The 15,128-nt window shown below is 35.4% G+C and overlaps 1 protein-coding gene across 2 annotated transcripts in view; it reads right to left on the reverse strand.

Annotated features, from left to right (window-relative positions):
- The window catches only part of AGL (amylo-alpha-1, 6-glucosidase, 4-alpha-glucanotransferase), a 32,809-nt gene that overhangs the window by 16,852 nt on the left and 829 nt on the right, over positions 1–15,128 (reverse strand). Inside the window, exons 2-13 of one of the 2 annotated variants that reach the window (XM_027651546.1) lie at positions 12,638–12,848; positions 11,617–11,783; positions 10,976–11,179; positions 6,402–6,583; positions 6,059–6,170; positions 5,643–5,763; positions 5,361–5,463; positions 5,173–5,270; positions 4,450–4,589; positions 2,540–2,727; positions 878–1,001; positions 139–302 (exon numbers count right to left, since the gene is read on the reverse strand). In XM_027651546.1, coding sequence (XP_027507347.1) covers positions 139–302; positions 878–1,001; positions 2,540–2,727; positions 4,450–4,589; positions 5,173–5,270; positions 5,361–5,463; positions 5,643–5,763; positions 6,059–6,170; positions 6,402–6,583; positions 10,976–11,179; positions 11,617–11,783; positions 12,638–12,848 — 1,814 coding nt within the window. Of the gene's footprint in view, positions 1–138; positions 303–877; positions 1,002–1,361; positions 1,486–2,539; positions 2,728–4,449; positions 4,590–5,172; positions 5,271–5,360; positions 5,464–5,642; positions 5,764–6,058; positions 6,171–6,401; positions 6,584–10,975; positions 11,180–11,616; positions 11,784–12,637; positions 12,849–15,128 lie in introns of both variants that reach the window. The other variant, XM_027651545.1, reaches the window with a different exon arrangement.

The following is a 15,128-nucleotide window of genomic DNA, read 5'->3' on the forward strand; positions in this document are numbered from 1 at the left end:
TGAACATCTGAAACACTTTCTTTCCCATAAATATCATTCAGAAAAAATATCCAGATAGCATCGAGTCGTCCCACGGTTCAGAAATATCACTTCAGAAAATATTACATGTAAACTTAGTTTTTTGCCTTAGGTGCTCACCTGAATTGGACATTCATTATCATGTGTAATATCCATGAACAGTGCATGAGCAATAGCTGGCGTCAAAGGCCTCAAACGCGGCTGAACGAAAGAGCCGACAGGTTCACCTCCAAAACGATAAACTAACCTTCCCTCTTCATGACTATTATAAGCAGTCATTGCCTCTAAAGAACAAAATATGTAAGTGTTTGCCTAAGAATAGCTATCACAGAGAACAGCATGCACAAAGATGTTAATGTAGCATTTAGAAGTTATTTAGGTGTGTTCAATCATTAAAAAAACCCCAAAAAATCACATGTAACTATATTCTCCAATGCGGACACACAGCCTCGGAGTATTCTATTGACTATAATATATTAAGGAAGAGAAAGGGGAAAAAGGACAAAAAAGCAGAGATCAAACTGTTTCTCATAGGTTTTAAAAAAAACTCATGCAACAAAAATCAGACACGATGCAGCACTTACACAGCAGAACTGTGCTACAACTTCTTTTTCCTCTCGCTAGAGTAAGAGTGAAATATTTAACCTTCTGTAAACTAATGAAGGAAGTCTTCTCTTATTTAACAGCTAGTACTGTATTTTCTGCTGAGTATCAAAAGAGTTACAATACAAAACCTGTACTTCCAATTACATGGAGTATGAAATTAAAAGTGCATAATTCAGTAGAAAACTTTTTCTTGGAAAAAGCACGTCATCTATAATCTCTCGTTGGAAAGAGACCACACACGCAGCAAGCCTACCTCTTATTAAGGAGGTAATGCCCAGCCTATTCACAAAGATATTGTCCAGCTCCTCATTTCCTGTGAACAGTTCAGCCACTACATACAAATCGGCTCGCAATTTTCTAGCTGTGTCCAGCATGTACTGCAAAAAGCACAGCCAAAAAAGCCACAGAAAGGGGAAAGGTAGATACAAAAAAGGACAAGTTTCAAAGCTAGGCAGGGATTGGACAATAGGAAAATGCCATGCAGCAAAGATAAACAGAAAGCCAAAATTAAGGAACAAAACAAGTTGTTACACAGAAAACGACACACAAACATAAGCAAAACCAAGAATGAGCACACAACACAGGAGACGTTAAACAAAACATGAAGAAAAGGTAATCGCATAAGCAAAGAACATGAATATGTGAGAAAAATAAAAAAGCATACCAATGTTAGTTTCACAGTTAAAACTCCAAACCATACACAACAATCCTACATAATTTTCAACTGCTTATTGTACCTCTAATCAGGCTGGTAATTCCCAGGCGGTTGACAAAAACATTGTCAATGTACTCACTGCCCGTGAAGAGTTCAGCTATCACATAAAGATTAGGTCTGACTGATCTGGCTGTTGCTAGCATCTCCTATAGATCATAATACATTTTTAATGCAAGACATCCATTGTCAGCTATGTATACACAATCATTAACAGGAATGTTAACCAAACATAAACATGCAGCACATTAAAAATACTCTTAACATGTAAGTTTTATAAAAATATGTTTATATTTTACAGATATTATTGATGGACTGAGTAATTCTAGGAAATTTTCTGTAGACTTTAAGCTAATTAAAACCTTCTTTTTAAACAAAATCTTAGCTCAAAATGCAAATGCAAAGGTTGGATAAAAGAGATGTCTCTTGAAGTAAGAAATCTGAGCAAGATTTCAGTTTAAGCCTTCGTAGTTACCATTCAAAAAACAGTAACAATAAATGAAAGAATGGCAGAAGTTTTGAAATGGCTGCATTTAAGAGCCACTTACAACTTTTGTACGGGGAAATCAACTTGTTTTAGAGAGCTCTTCATAGATTTAGATAAGCTCTGCAACAAAGCTAAGACTAAGCACTAACAAGTTGCACTACTCAAAACCTATTTAAAGCCAATTTACTAGGCACAATTTCTCGATGTAGTCAGCTCCATGGAAAACAACAAGCACTAGTCTTAAAAATATACCTGCTAGACTAAACTTTTTGCAGGTGTTCTTAACCAACTTTTAAATTCTGGGAAGTGAATCACTTCCTCTTCAATTCAGCAACAGAAAAATATATATGGAAAAAAAATAACCCAGACTTTCAACCAAGTCTTGGCAATGACTCCATCTAAAACTGACAATCTGGATACTGAAAGTCATTGCACTAAGTCCATAGATAAGTGAGGGAAAAGTTAGCCAGGCCTGACCACATCCACAATATTTCAGCTAAAGTAGAGAATTAAAAGATACAATAGCTACACCACTCTGCTATTTGTTTAAAGTAGCTGAAACCACATTTAAACATCACCAGAAAAGAAACCTATGCTATGAGGAAGATTAATTCACACCTGGACTCTGCCATGTAGATCCTGTAGATTTTGTAGCAACAGTGCAGGACCTATTTCACAGGCAGAAGTTCCTTTATAATAAACACAATTTTCCGTACCTCAGCTACATGAATAGGCGTTGAGTGACAGTTGTCAAGACGAACACCATGGAAATATTTGGCAGTGATTTCAGTGTATTTTTTCATATGTGCCCAGAGGTATGGGCAGTCTTCAGGTTTATTACCATAACGCAGTTTCACACTGTCTCCCCAACAAATGAGCTCTCTTCTCAAGTAAACATTCGAACCTGTAAGGGAAATAAATTCACTTCAGTGTAAATATATTATAGAATGTGCAGCAAAATCAAAATGCGGTATTTTATTTTCTACTGCTAAGGAGTAGAACAACACTCTAATGAAGAGTAAAAATTCTAACAATAACCTAACAATAATAATTCTAACAATAACCATATCAACTCAAAATCTATATGCCCTACAATGATATAATATACGGTATAATTTCAGACTCCTCCAAGGGCATGTTTAGCTTCTATAGTGATACTGAAATAATTCTTCAGATTGAAAACAAATTCCTTTTAATTCTTCAAAGTAGTATAAAAACTACTTTGAAAAAAGAAAAGAGCAGCAAACAAATGAACAAAATCAGTATTTTGGTTGTTTATACGGGCCAAATTCAAAAAAGCATCTCACTCTGCCAACATAAACTGTGACAGCCATGATTTACAATTTTATCTTCTGTTAACAGCAGACTGTGATGAATTTCCAAAGCTAGTAAGTAAAAAGCAGGGACTGTAAATTACCACTACTTCTAAAAAAAGTCACTTAAGCACAGCTGACCTTTATCTTCACTAAGAGCAGCATAGCCACGTGGACAGAAAAATTGGCTTTCTTTGGATGTACACTGTGATTTTTAAAGGACCATTTAGAGAACCGGCTGCATTTGTTTTGCAATTCCTTTATTTGTGCCCTTATGTACCATATTTTCACACTGTGTTCTCATTTGAAATAATGTGTGGCACAAAACAAAGGCGTAACACAAGTATAAAGTACTCAAAAAGCTGTAGATGAATTAAGAGAGAAATCAGTAATGCAAATTAAGTACACTAACTAAAGCCAGTGACTGAAGGAAAAAATACAACAGTCTGCCTAGAAGAAAAGGCAATAAGCTGAATGGCAACTGAACAAAACCACCCTTGAAACACGTATTATCTTCATCCTTGAGAAGGAGAATAAAAGCAAATAAAATGCAGAGAAAGGGCTGTAGATTACCATGCAAAAATTAAATGTTTGCTAACTCCAGATCACTCTGGAATATCAACAGATTAGCTTCTAAAAGAGTCCCAAACTGTTAGATTGTTTTTAATTATAATTAAACTGGCCTTTGTTTGATTTGGTTTAGAAAGTGAATGACTAGCCTGAACGCAAGCTTTTTTTGCTTTTATTGCATAGCAACACTGTCCCTAAAGGAGTTACATTTCAATGTTTTAGTGCACAGTGATTTCATACCCTATTTTACCATCACAAGTAATCTGCATATTTAATTTGCATTAACTGGTTCATCTCTTGACTGTCTGACTACCACTCGGTGGACTTTTCAAGGATCCAGTTTTTGCTCACTAATGCAGTAAAATACTATTCACCTTTTCATTGCATTAGTTTTCTGCCACACTGTCATTGTCTCATGGAAATGCCAACAAGCACTGGTGTTGGAACAAAGTACAAAGTAAGCAACAAAGACAATGACAAAAGTGGGGAGGCAGGACGTCCCCATTTCAGTGGCAAAAAGCTGGTAATTTCCCTCTCAAATCTTGTAAAATTGTACCTCAAATTCCAGTTCTTACAGCTGATCTGTATGCTGAATGGGAAATTAAAGTGCTATAAGCTTAGCATCTGCTATTCTGCAGCTTCATAGGAATACATCTGGAAAAAAAATTGACTAAATAAAATCCTTTTTGCTTTGGTTAGAATATCAAATGGTTTCTAAGTAAATTCAAAGTTCTTTTGCAAACCTGGTTCAGCAAAGTTTCTAAGAGGATCATCTCCCATAACCCAGCCATTATGAGCCATGAAATAACAAGCTTTATCTGGCTGATGTATCATAGTTTCTTCTTCCTCCACAGTCATCTCTTTAAATGGATACGTAAAATACCTATGGAATAGACAGACAATTAAGAGGGGGAAAAAAAAAGACAAACACCAAAAACATATGGTAATCTAAGCTGCAATCCATTGCCTTTGAAATTAAAGTACTCTAGGAACTGGGTTGTACATAATACAGATAAAAAAAAGCAGCTTGTATAAACGATGGGGAGTTTTCTATTTTGTACCAAGTTTTGAAGAACAAAGGACAGATGCTGGCACTATCTTGGTGTCAGCTGGTAGTATAAGATTAAAGCCCTAGCTCTTCAGATAAATGACTGGCATCGAGTACATAAAACTTGAAAGGTGTAAACTTTTAGTTCCACTCCTCTTCCACCTACAACAGCAATGTGCACTATGTAAGGCTTTGATGTGCTCTGAGTACTGTCTCATGCTTTCTGGTCACATTTATTTATTAAACAGTAACCACTGTTGCCTAAAAAACCCTGTCAATTCATTAAGTGGCATTTGTCCATGGGAAAGAAAACATGCACTTATCATACATACTAATGTTTACTTTTAACGAACTATCAACTTGCTTTCCCTGGATAGATTCTAATAGTTTCCAAACAAACAAAAAAACATGTATATACCTGGTAACTAAGGGATTTTTTCTACTGATAAGACCCAGCTTAGGACCACCACAAGCCATTCGTTCATAAACCACAGTCCCCACAAGACAATTGACAGCCTAGAAGTAATTAAATGATGCATTATTGAAATGCCTGCATTTGTTCGTAATTTGAAACAATTCAGTATTAAAACATAGTAATTATAACACCTGTTCTTGATGGTGAGTAGTTTGTCTGTATTGCTCAGCATTTAGTTCCTCAATCCTCTTGCGAAACCAGTTACAACATTCTTCTATTGCAGCTGGTCCATTGCTTATCAGGAGGACAATAAAAGAAGAAAACGATTACAAAAAATTATTTTAACAACACACAGTATATACAACTAAAAGGAATAAAAAATTAAATTTTTTCTCATCTCTGAAAATAATGTGATTTGGCTTCACAAATTTAACTTCACTTGTGATTTTAACTTGCAATCAGTAATACAATACCTGTGTGGTATGAATGTTGCCAATGCTATATTCATATCTACAGTACAGCCAAATCGCCTATAATCAGGGTCTTGAAGTATTTGAAGATGTTGATTTGGATCAGATTTAGTGCTCATTTTGCCTAGGAAAAAGACAGAAAAAAAGAGTACTCAAAATAAAAATACGAATTACATTCAAAGGGCACAGAACTTTTACAGTTATAGTATCAGCAAAGATAAGGGTGGATGAAGGCAATGAAGTGGTACAAAGTATTAAAAGCCTTTCCTAGCTCTCAAAGCATTCTTGTATGATGCTTAAGTCAGCACGGCAGATATCTCACATAGCAAAAAATGGCATTATTTTGTTTTCCATCTTACTGTCTCTTGAACTATAAATATTTAACTCACATGCTTCAGCAACATACTCTTCTCCTTTACCTTGAGTTAGAAGGGTTTTAAATTGCTGCACAGCTTTGTTAACATCCACTTGGAAAAACTCCCATAGTCTAATTCTTGGATATATATCTTCATGAATTATTTTACGTAAACACTGTAAAAATTAAAATTATGTTGGTTAATAAATGTTGCTTCATATATTCTTAAAAACCTAAGCACTGACACAAATTGCTTAGAAAAAAATTGGAGAGTAAAGGCTTATTTCACTAAATGTATCTGCAAAGTATACACCATTTTATACTGGTGTATAAACGTAGAAATACTGAAAGGTTTAATCAGCTATTTATGCTGTTCATTAGCTTATACTTAGTTCTCATTCACTTACATTCAGGTGTTGATCACTCTCAATCAAGGGAGGGACCCCTTTGGCAATACACTTCCCATCAGCCACCATACCAGTCAAGTGCCACAGAGCTCTGTCCAATACCCAAGCTGGCTTCAGGTGAGGAGAATTTACAAGGTTATAGCCACATTCTGGATGCATCCTGAGCCATTCACTGTTAGTAGCTTATTGAAGAAAGGAAAAGGGTGGTGAAAAAAACCCCTCAAACAAAAACATAAGTACATAAGCTGAACACTGTCTTTTGCAATCATCTTCACACCAAGAAGTTAAGGTACTATGGCACATACAGTTCATTCACATTTCAACTAGGTTTTCCAAGTCAATAGAAAGCCATGTTTTATGCAGAAGTGTTTCCTACTGATTGCCACTTTTATTGCAACAAACACAGCTGCAGAAACTGCAGGGAAACTTTTTGTTAGTGACATAAAAATATGCAATAGTACCACCAATTACAAAACACTGACAAAAAAAAGAAAACAAATCACATTTTTGTTGCAGGAAATACATTAAATAACCAATAAGAGATGCTGATGTTCTTTGTGTGTTGAAAGCCAAACATATATCTCAAACCAAGATTTATGATGACATAAGCTGTTTAATTTTTAATATTCATCACACACAACCAGAGAGCAAGAGCTCACACACACCACCCAAAAAATAATGAAATTTTAATTTAATGAAAAATATGGTTAAATGTGCTTTTAAGAAAGGATTAGCTGTGATACTTTGTGTACATAAGAAGCAGAGTGGCAGGAAGCGATGCCAATGAGTCTTCCACAGGAAGATGAGTGCACTGTCTGGTGCATGCAAATGGAACAGTAATTGAGATCAAACACTACACTCTGTGTCTATTTTCCAAGTTTCCCCTGCAGCATCAGCAAGCACCAGAAAATATGCTGAACATTAGGAATTCTCTCAGAGAAGGTAAGGAGTCTTCACCAAAAATGGGTGTAGTATTCTAATATAGACAGTGTGCATGTAGCAATATGATTAAATACATATAGTAGAACAATTTGATTTTGGAAAGAAGAAAAAAATCCAAGAGTTAATTTATTTTCATTTTTGAACCTGTCCTAAACACTGTCTAACTGAAAATAAATTTCACAGAATCATAAAATGCTTTCGGTTATATTCTTCTGAATAAATACTTGCAGTTGAAAAACTAAATAAAAAGAAGAAAAACCCAGAGAATGCCTAAGAACAAAACTCAGGTTTTCAGAAAAGCACAGAAAAACAGAAGTAGTACTTAATGCATGGGAAAATATATAATAAATTATTGTATTGGAAACATGAAGAGTCACTAACATGCCCAGAATTATAGCAGAACAAATAACACCTAAAATACAAATTTGCTTAGTTCAAAGAAGTTACAACAAAAATGTCAAAGGGAAAGAAAAGATATCCTAGCTCAGTCCATAGTGTGAACAGCTCTTCTGAACACCCTTTAACATTATATCTCAAGACAGTTATGCACATGGCAAAATTCCATGTTTATAAGGTCAAACCATTTGTAGAAATTAAGATCTTCATGGTTTAAATACCACCTACAACTAAACTCACCATGTTTTAAAGTTACATAAAGCAACAATAAGATTAGGCTGATAAAGGCCTAAAAAAATTTTTCAGCTAGGCTGAAAAAAATTTTTTTCTCCAAAAAGTAAAACCACTTGTACTATTCACCTATAGAGAACTATGATTTATTATAAATTACTTTCATGAGTAAATACAAATAATTCTAAAAAGGCAATATATAATTTAAATCTAAGGGATTAACATAAAAAAAAAAGTCAGCAGACCTTCCAATAATTCTGGTACAGAACAGAATGATATTTCCTGATCAGAAGGCAAGCTTCAGTGATTCACAACATAACACCAAAAGAAATCTAACCCTGCAGGAAAAAAATTGCCCAAAACATTACTGGTGATTACATTTGCTACAGCTAGGGAAAAAATAAGTATAGTACAGAGTGTGTGTGTATATATATATACGTATGTGTGTGTGTGTGTAGTACATAGTAAGTGTAAGAATACAGAAATACCAAGACAAGAAATTACAGAACATTTTCTAAAATTCATTAAATTCTTCTTTGAAAAATCTGAAATTATTTCTTTAAATTACTAACTCATTGTTATATAAATTAAACACAAACTTAATATTTAGTAGTGATGCTCATGGCCCAAGACCTTTTTTTTAAATTCTTTTTAAAGCTGAGAAAAAGGTGCTGTTTGATGCGATCAGTTAAGTGCTTGAAAGTAGCATTTACTCAAGTACTATATTGCCATTACAGAATAGTAGCCTCTTGTGAAAGATAAATAATATAAAATTTATCTCAGTTTATTCCTTTATACAATTTATTACAGCCACTGAAAGCTCAGAAAAGGAAAAAACCCAAATCTCTTGTTTCTATCTCCCAGTGAAAAGTAAATGCCAGTTGACATGTACTTCTTTCTTCAATCTACGCAGGTCCCAGAGAGAGTCTGGCAGTTTATCTGTGATACTCCTGTGAAGAGGCCAAAGGTGCACTGACATTTAACACGTCAGTGCACGACTTCACTTTTGAAGTCAGGCCATGGATGCTGGCTTTCATTAGAGCCTTACAGAGATGCTAACAACAAAAACCGATTCCCACTGCTCTCTACTGTGCAAGCAGCCTGGTCTCCAATCCCGTGTGAACACCAAACATCTTAATGCTTGCTCCTGAAAGGGAGCTGTCTGACTCCCACAGGAACAGAGGGGAATACAGTTGTCTCAACCAGAAAGAAGAAACTACCAACAGACAGAACCAGTGTAAGCTGAGGGGTCATGAGCTGTTTGAATTAACAACATTAGAGGATTTACAGTGAGACAACTTAAGCTTCTCAGGCAGACATGCTGCAGAATTAATAATGATGTGCAAGTATCCATCATCGGCTCAAATAATGGACTATACATTTTGTGCCTTTCATATTCAAATGAGTCTATAAAACATGTTTTACAATTAAACCACCCTAATGTGCAGGAATTAATTAACTGAACTACTGGAAATCACTGTTCAATTAAGAGGAAAAAAAAAGTTAAATTTCCATCTAATCAAGATTCAGACAAAAAGAATCCCAAAAACTATTTCCCTATCTTCTTACTTCAAAAAGAAATCCAAAAAGCTCCACAAGCATATAACATCAACATACCTTTTGGCTAATGCTACATTTATCATTTAATAAAGTTTGGAGACAGTTGTATATCAAGAGGTTTGGATTATAAACTACAAAAAGGAGGGGGGAGGAAATTCAAGTTTAAAAGCAGGCAGCAAAGCCAGCAAGTATACCTTGCTTAATGATGTAAGTCAGAACCACAATCATCTGAGTATTTCTATCCTGTTAGAAAACACTTCTCAACATCCTTTCACCATAGTGCAAATGTTGAGTCATCCATCCCCAATGGAGATGACTAACTCCGAATGTAACCTGAAAAAGTCCTTCTACAAATGTAGCCAAATAATGTGACATTGTTCTTAAATATATTCTGGTGTCTAAATTTTAGAGCTAGGTATTTCTATGCATAAAAAACCCCAAACTGTCTCCTTGGTAGCACACAAATATACACTGTACAAACAGGATCTCAAGCATATGTAACAGAAATTGGACTTCTAGTTGGTCAAGTGCAAGAAATTTTTTATCCAGAATTCGGAGAAGGTTTAAAAGCCTAATTCCCTCAGACACACAGCCAACAACTATATTTAGTAACTTTTCAACAAACAGATAGGGCAAACAGAGCCCACATTGCACTGCAGACTGATTGGATCGGAATGTTTGGCAGCAGTCAACACCAAAGAACCAAAGCAATTAAAGCTTGAAATTCACATATATCTGTATTTAGGGTATTTTAAGCCTCAAAAGACATCAGTAAAACATAACTACTTGTACTCTGCTATAAGAATTCTAATTATTATGATCTTTAGAATTACAGTATAACAACACAGAACAAAACCCACTGTCCCTCAAGCAAATAAGTAACACCTTTGATGTATTAGCATATCTATGCTTAAAACACAACCTGCCCCCAACTCAAAGCTCTCTTTTTTCTTTCCCCACAGATGGAGCTATAACATTTCCTCTATTGCTTAATCCCAGCCTCTTGTCCCAGCTCTGTTTACCATCTGCATATTAGACCCAAATCAGAGTTTTTAAGCAACTACAAGCATAATACCCAGTTTAACAAGGACTCAGTTTATGTTCAGCAAATAATTCATAATGCAGACTCTGTTCAAATACGTGGGAACTGCACACCACAGTTCATGAAAATAAGCATATTATATAGACACATACACAGCTCATTAAACCTCTTTAGAAAGGGCTCTATTCACTCTTTCAGTAACAATACTACATTCTTTTACACCTGTTACAGAGATATATCAATTATAATTGTAAGTAGTTGTTCTGAACTTGAGAGATTCAAAGGCAGAGAACTACATTGCTTAAAACAGCTACTAAAAAATGCATTCAAGAGGGACAAGTTAAGGGAAATAATGAAATATAATTATAGAAATAATCTGGTTATTAACACACAAAAATCGTACCAGTGTGATTGTAGACTACATCTGTGATGCAAAGCATATTCCATTCATTTTTCATTTTCTCCACAAGAGCTCCTATATCACTCCAAGTGCACTTTTTATTATGGGTTGAAAATTCAGGATTTACTTCTAACTGGTCAGCCAGTGAATAACATGATCTAGACAGTCCAAGCTTCTGCAGTGGTGTAAAATGAATCATGTTGTAACCTACGTAACAAAAAAACCACTTATTCAATGAGGAAAAAAACCCAAAGTTAACTGGAAGAAGCTTAATAAGCTGTAGTTATAGCACAGACTTAGAGCTCGTTTTTGGGATAATCAGTATAAATTAATCTGAATCTTCCCCTTGAAATTCTGCATAACACAAGCTTTAAAAATCACCCTGACAATTCTACAAACTTCCAAGTTTATCTGAAATCAAAACAATAAAACAGAAGTGGTTTCCCATATTAGGAAATCCCTGAATTTTTGCACCTCTGGCAATATTTTAATAATTTCAGTGACTTAATCAGTTAATTGAACATAGTATAAAATATTTAATCTAAAAAAGAATAAATGAGCTCACACTGAAGCTCTTCAGTGTAACTTTGCTTTTTGATCATAAGACAAAAATTTATATCCTTCAATAGGTGTATTGGCATTACCTGTTTCTTTTGCAACTTTAAGTCTATCTTCCCATTCATGAAACGGTCCCAGACACTTAGCAAGGAATGTCTGGAGCGTAACACAATCCAAAGGTAGTACATGATTATCAGCTCCAACATGCAAAATAGGATCCACAACTATGTAACCTCCACCGCTTTTTTCATTTCTAGGAAAAATTAATTTTCATTGGTACAGTTAATAGCCATGGTCTTTCACAAAGAGAATCCAAGCAGTACAGCTATTTAAAAAACACAGTAGCCCAGTACAGGGTTGGGGGGAGAGGAACAACAGGACTGCAAGGCACCTGAAGAAAACAGGAGACATTGAAATGTTCATCTTTTAGGCATCATCTCTCTACTGGAATTAAAAGAACGCAATTGAAACACAGAGCTTTAAACTCTCTGCAAAAGTGAGATACCTTTGTTATTTGCTGAGACAGAGTACAGGTTCCTCCCTTTGGCATATGGACAGAAACACAGAAAACCTGACTGCCCATCTATTAGACAAAGATCTCCATTGCGAGCACCATCCTCAGGTAGATACCCAAAGCTAAATCTCCTTCTAAGCCTGGAAGAATTTTACCACCCATCTTCCAGAAACTCCAAATACCAGACTACAATTATTACAGCTACTGGCATTCTCTTCTTCAGTTGTCCCACTAAAACAAAGGAGGACATAAAGGATGCAAGTAAAGAATGCCAGAACTTCTGTGCTAGAAAGGTAGAAAACAAACATCAAAGTCAATGAAGAAAGTACAAATTAATCATTCATATGCTCATAATGCTGATGAATTTGAAAACTTGTAAAAATAGACTGCTTCTCCAGCATTCACAGAAATTTAACTTGGTTCTGTATATTCTTCAGAACATCTCTGCATCAGAAGGTTTCAAAAAAACACCAGTCAGTCTTTCATTAGTAGATTTGGATTGGCCCAATGGTTGCACTTTGAAAACTAGTTTTCTTCAAGTTAAAGTGTAGAAGCAGACTGCATTTGGCTGTAAATATAAGAATTTCACTCACCCAAGACTAAAATAGTACTGATATGACCCAGAAATTTGGAGATCCAGCTTGCAGTATTTGTCAGAGTCATCTTCCTTTCCTGCAGGATTGTGCCATGATAATGTCCTGAACTTGTGGCGATCAAACACTTCTCCAGAAGCTGGATAATTTGTGTACACAGTAACGGGCTTGCCTTGAAGAGTTGGGCCCAGTCGGAACTGCAGTTCAAAACCTCAAGAAAAAAAAAAGAAAATCACTATCAGGATGACTAGGTATTTCTAGTCTGTTATTATAACTCCTACTTTGATATCATATTAATAAAAAAGCACCAACATATCTGACAAGAATTTCAGCAGAATGACATATTTCTACTGCAAAATCTCATGGAATATCTTGAGCTGGAAGGGACTCACAAGGATCACTGAAGTCCAATTCCTGGCACAGGACAGCCCCAGAAAGCATAACATGCCTGAGAGAATTGTCCAAACATCTCCTAAACTCTGTCAGGTTTGGTGCTGTGACCACTTCCCTGTTCCAGTGACCAACCACCCTCTGGGTGAAGAACCTTTTCTTAATATCCGACCTAAACCTTCCCTGAGGCAACTTCAGGCCATTCCCTCAGGTCTTGTCACTGGTCACCACAGAGAAGAGATCAGTGCCTGCCCCTCCTATTCTCACAAAGAAGCTGAAGACTGCAGTGAGGTCTCCCCTCAGTCTCCGCTTCTCCAGGCTGAACAGACCAACTGACCTCAGCTGCTCCTCACACAGCTTCCCCTCCAGGCCCTTCACTATCACTCTTCTTTGGATGCTCTATAATAGCTTTAGATGTGGCACCCAAAACTGCATCATCTCTCCCTACCTTCCTATCATTGCTCTTTGCATACTTTATATATAGTTCTTTTTCCTTTACTTATATGACATTATTCGTCTCCTTTCCTATTTGTTTCTCTTTGCTACATAAAAGTCTTAACAAAGAAATACAGAAAAACACAGTGATCATCAGACTGCATGAAATTTTATGCAGTCTTTAAGTATGTAGGTTTACCAAATCACAGGCTGACTCATGAAAATGCCTGAAAAAAAATTAGGAACACATTTCAAAGCAGAAAATATTTCAAATCCCTTCATTATTCACTGAGGGTTCACTAAACAGTGCTAAACTCCTTATGCTTTTATACATAAAATGATATATAATGTAAAATTATATGTACTTGTGTGTAATCTACAATATACAAATTTTTAAACTTTCAGAGAGCTCAGCAAACCAGAGGGAGTTTTGTATACATGCTGCAGGCTACACACACAGAAATAGCCTTAAGTTTAGGCTGAAGATTCCCTTGAAAATGAGAAAAAATTGAGTTAAAAAATTAGGTCCTAAAACCACATGTAGTCTGTTGAGCTGGATATAAAAAAAATTCAATTTAGTCAAAAGGTTTCAGAATATGCTTCCACTTGCGGGTATGAGGGCCACCATGTAATTAGCACCACCATCAGCATGGCTAATTACAGGGTTCTTTCAAGTGAATGAAATGGATATAAATTCTTGCACAGTGACTTTTCTATATTACATGCCAGTCACATAGGTAACTGTAGTAAAACACCTACTAGCTCTAGCAGTCTATAAAATAGGGAGTAAAAGAAACCTGAGTATTTTTAAAAAAAGAGAAAGTTATTAATACACCGAGAATGAATCAAAGCATAAAATATCAGGATGTCAAGTTCCAGTATCATAAGTCAAAAAAAACCCCACTTGCTTATTAAGCAGAATCATGGTGACTCTAATACCAGAATTCACTGTCTGAACACATTTAAATATGTCCATCCACGTTTGGCATTCCTCTTACTAACAATCATCACTGCATCAAAACCCACCATGCAGAGTAATGGTTTTTGGATCTGAATGTCTTGCAGGTAAAATAAAGTTTATTTGAATGAAAAAAAAAAAATTAAAAAAAAAATCACTTTTGGAATGTTAAGTACACTCTCTTCAGTACTGACCTGACATTTTGCTACAGGGATTACTAAAATTAGAGGACAGGGATATATGCCATTGATATCTTATTTCCTGTAACAGTAATACTGACATCAGGAATGCTGTGCTCAAAATTAGCTATGCCCTCTTGGAGACTTCTACCAGCAAAGGCACTCTGAATGTCTGACAGTCCTGCACTTCTGTGTCACTCAAGAAAATCTACACAACTAGATGGAAGAGTTAAAAATGGAGGTTAGGGTCAACTCTGCACTTCTTCAGTACTGACATTTTCTTATATTAGACTGTAAGAAAATTTTGAAATCAATATAGTTGAAGAGAATTTTTATTCTCAAGAATCAAAATCTTGCTCCTTTACTAAATCACTTTGATATTAGGTTACTAGATCAGTAACACACAGTACTAAACCCCACAAAAATTCGTAATAAAAATTGTTTCATCATTAAAAATATTTTTTTAAAGACAGTGATTTTAGTTTTATAGTCTGAATTTGATGACTGGCATAACAGTCAACCAATTAGT

Source organism: Corapipo altera, unplaced genomic scaffold, assembly GCF_003945725.1.
Source record: "Corapipo altera isolate COAL_440 unplaced genomic scaffold, ASM394572v1 57, whole genome shotgun sequence".
In the NCBI taxonomy this organism is placed as follows: domain Eukaryota; kingdom Metazoa; phylum Chordata; class Aves; order Passeriformes; family Pipridae; genus Corapipo; species Corapipo altera.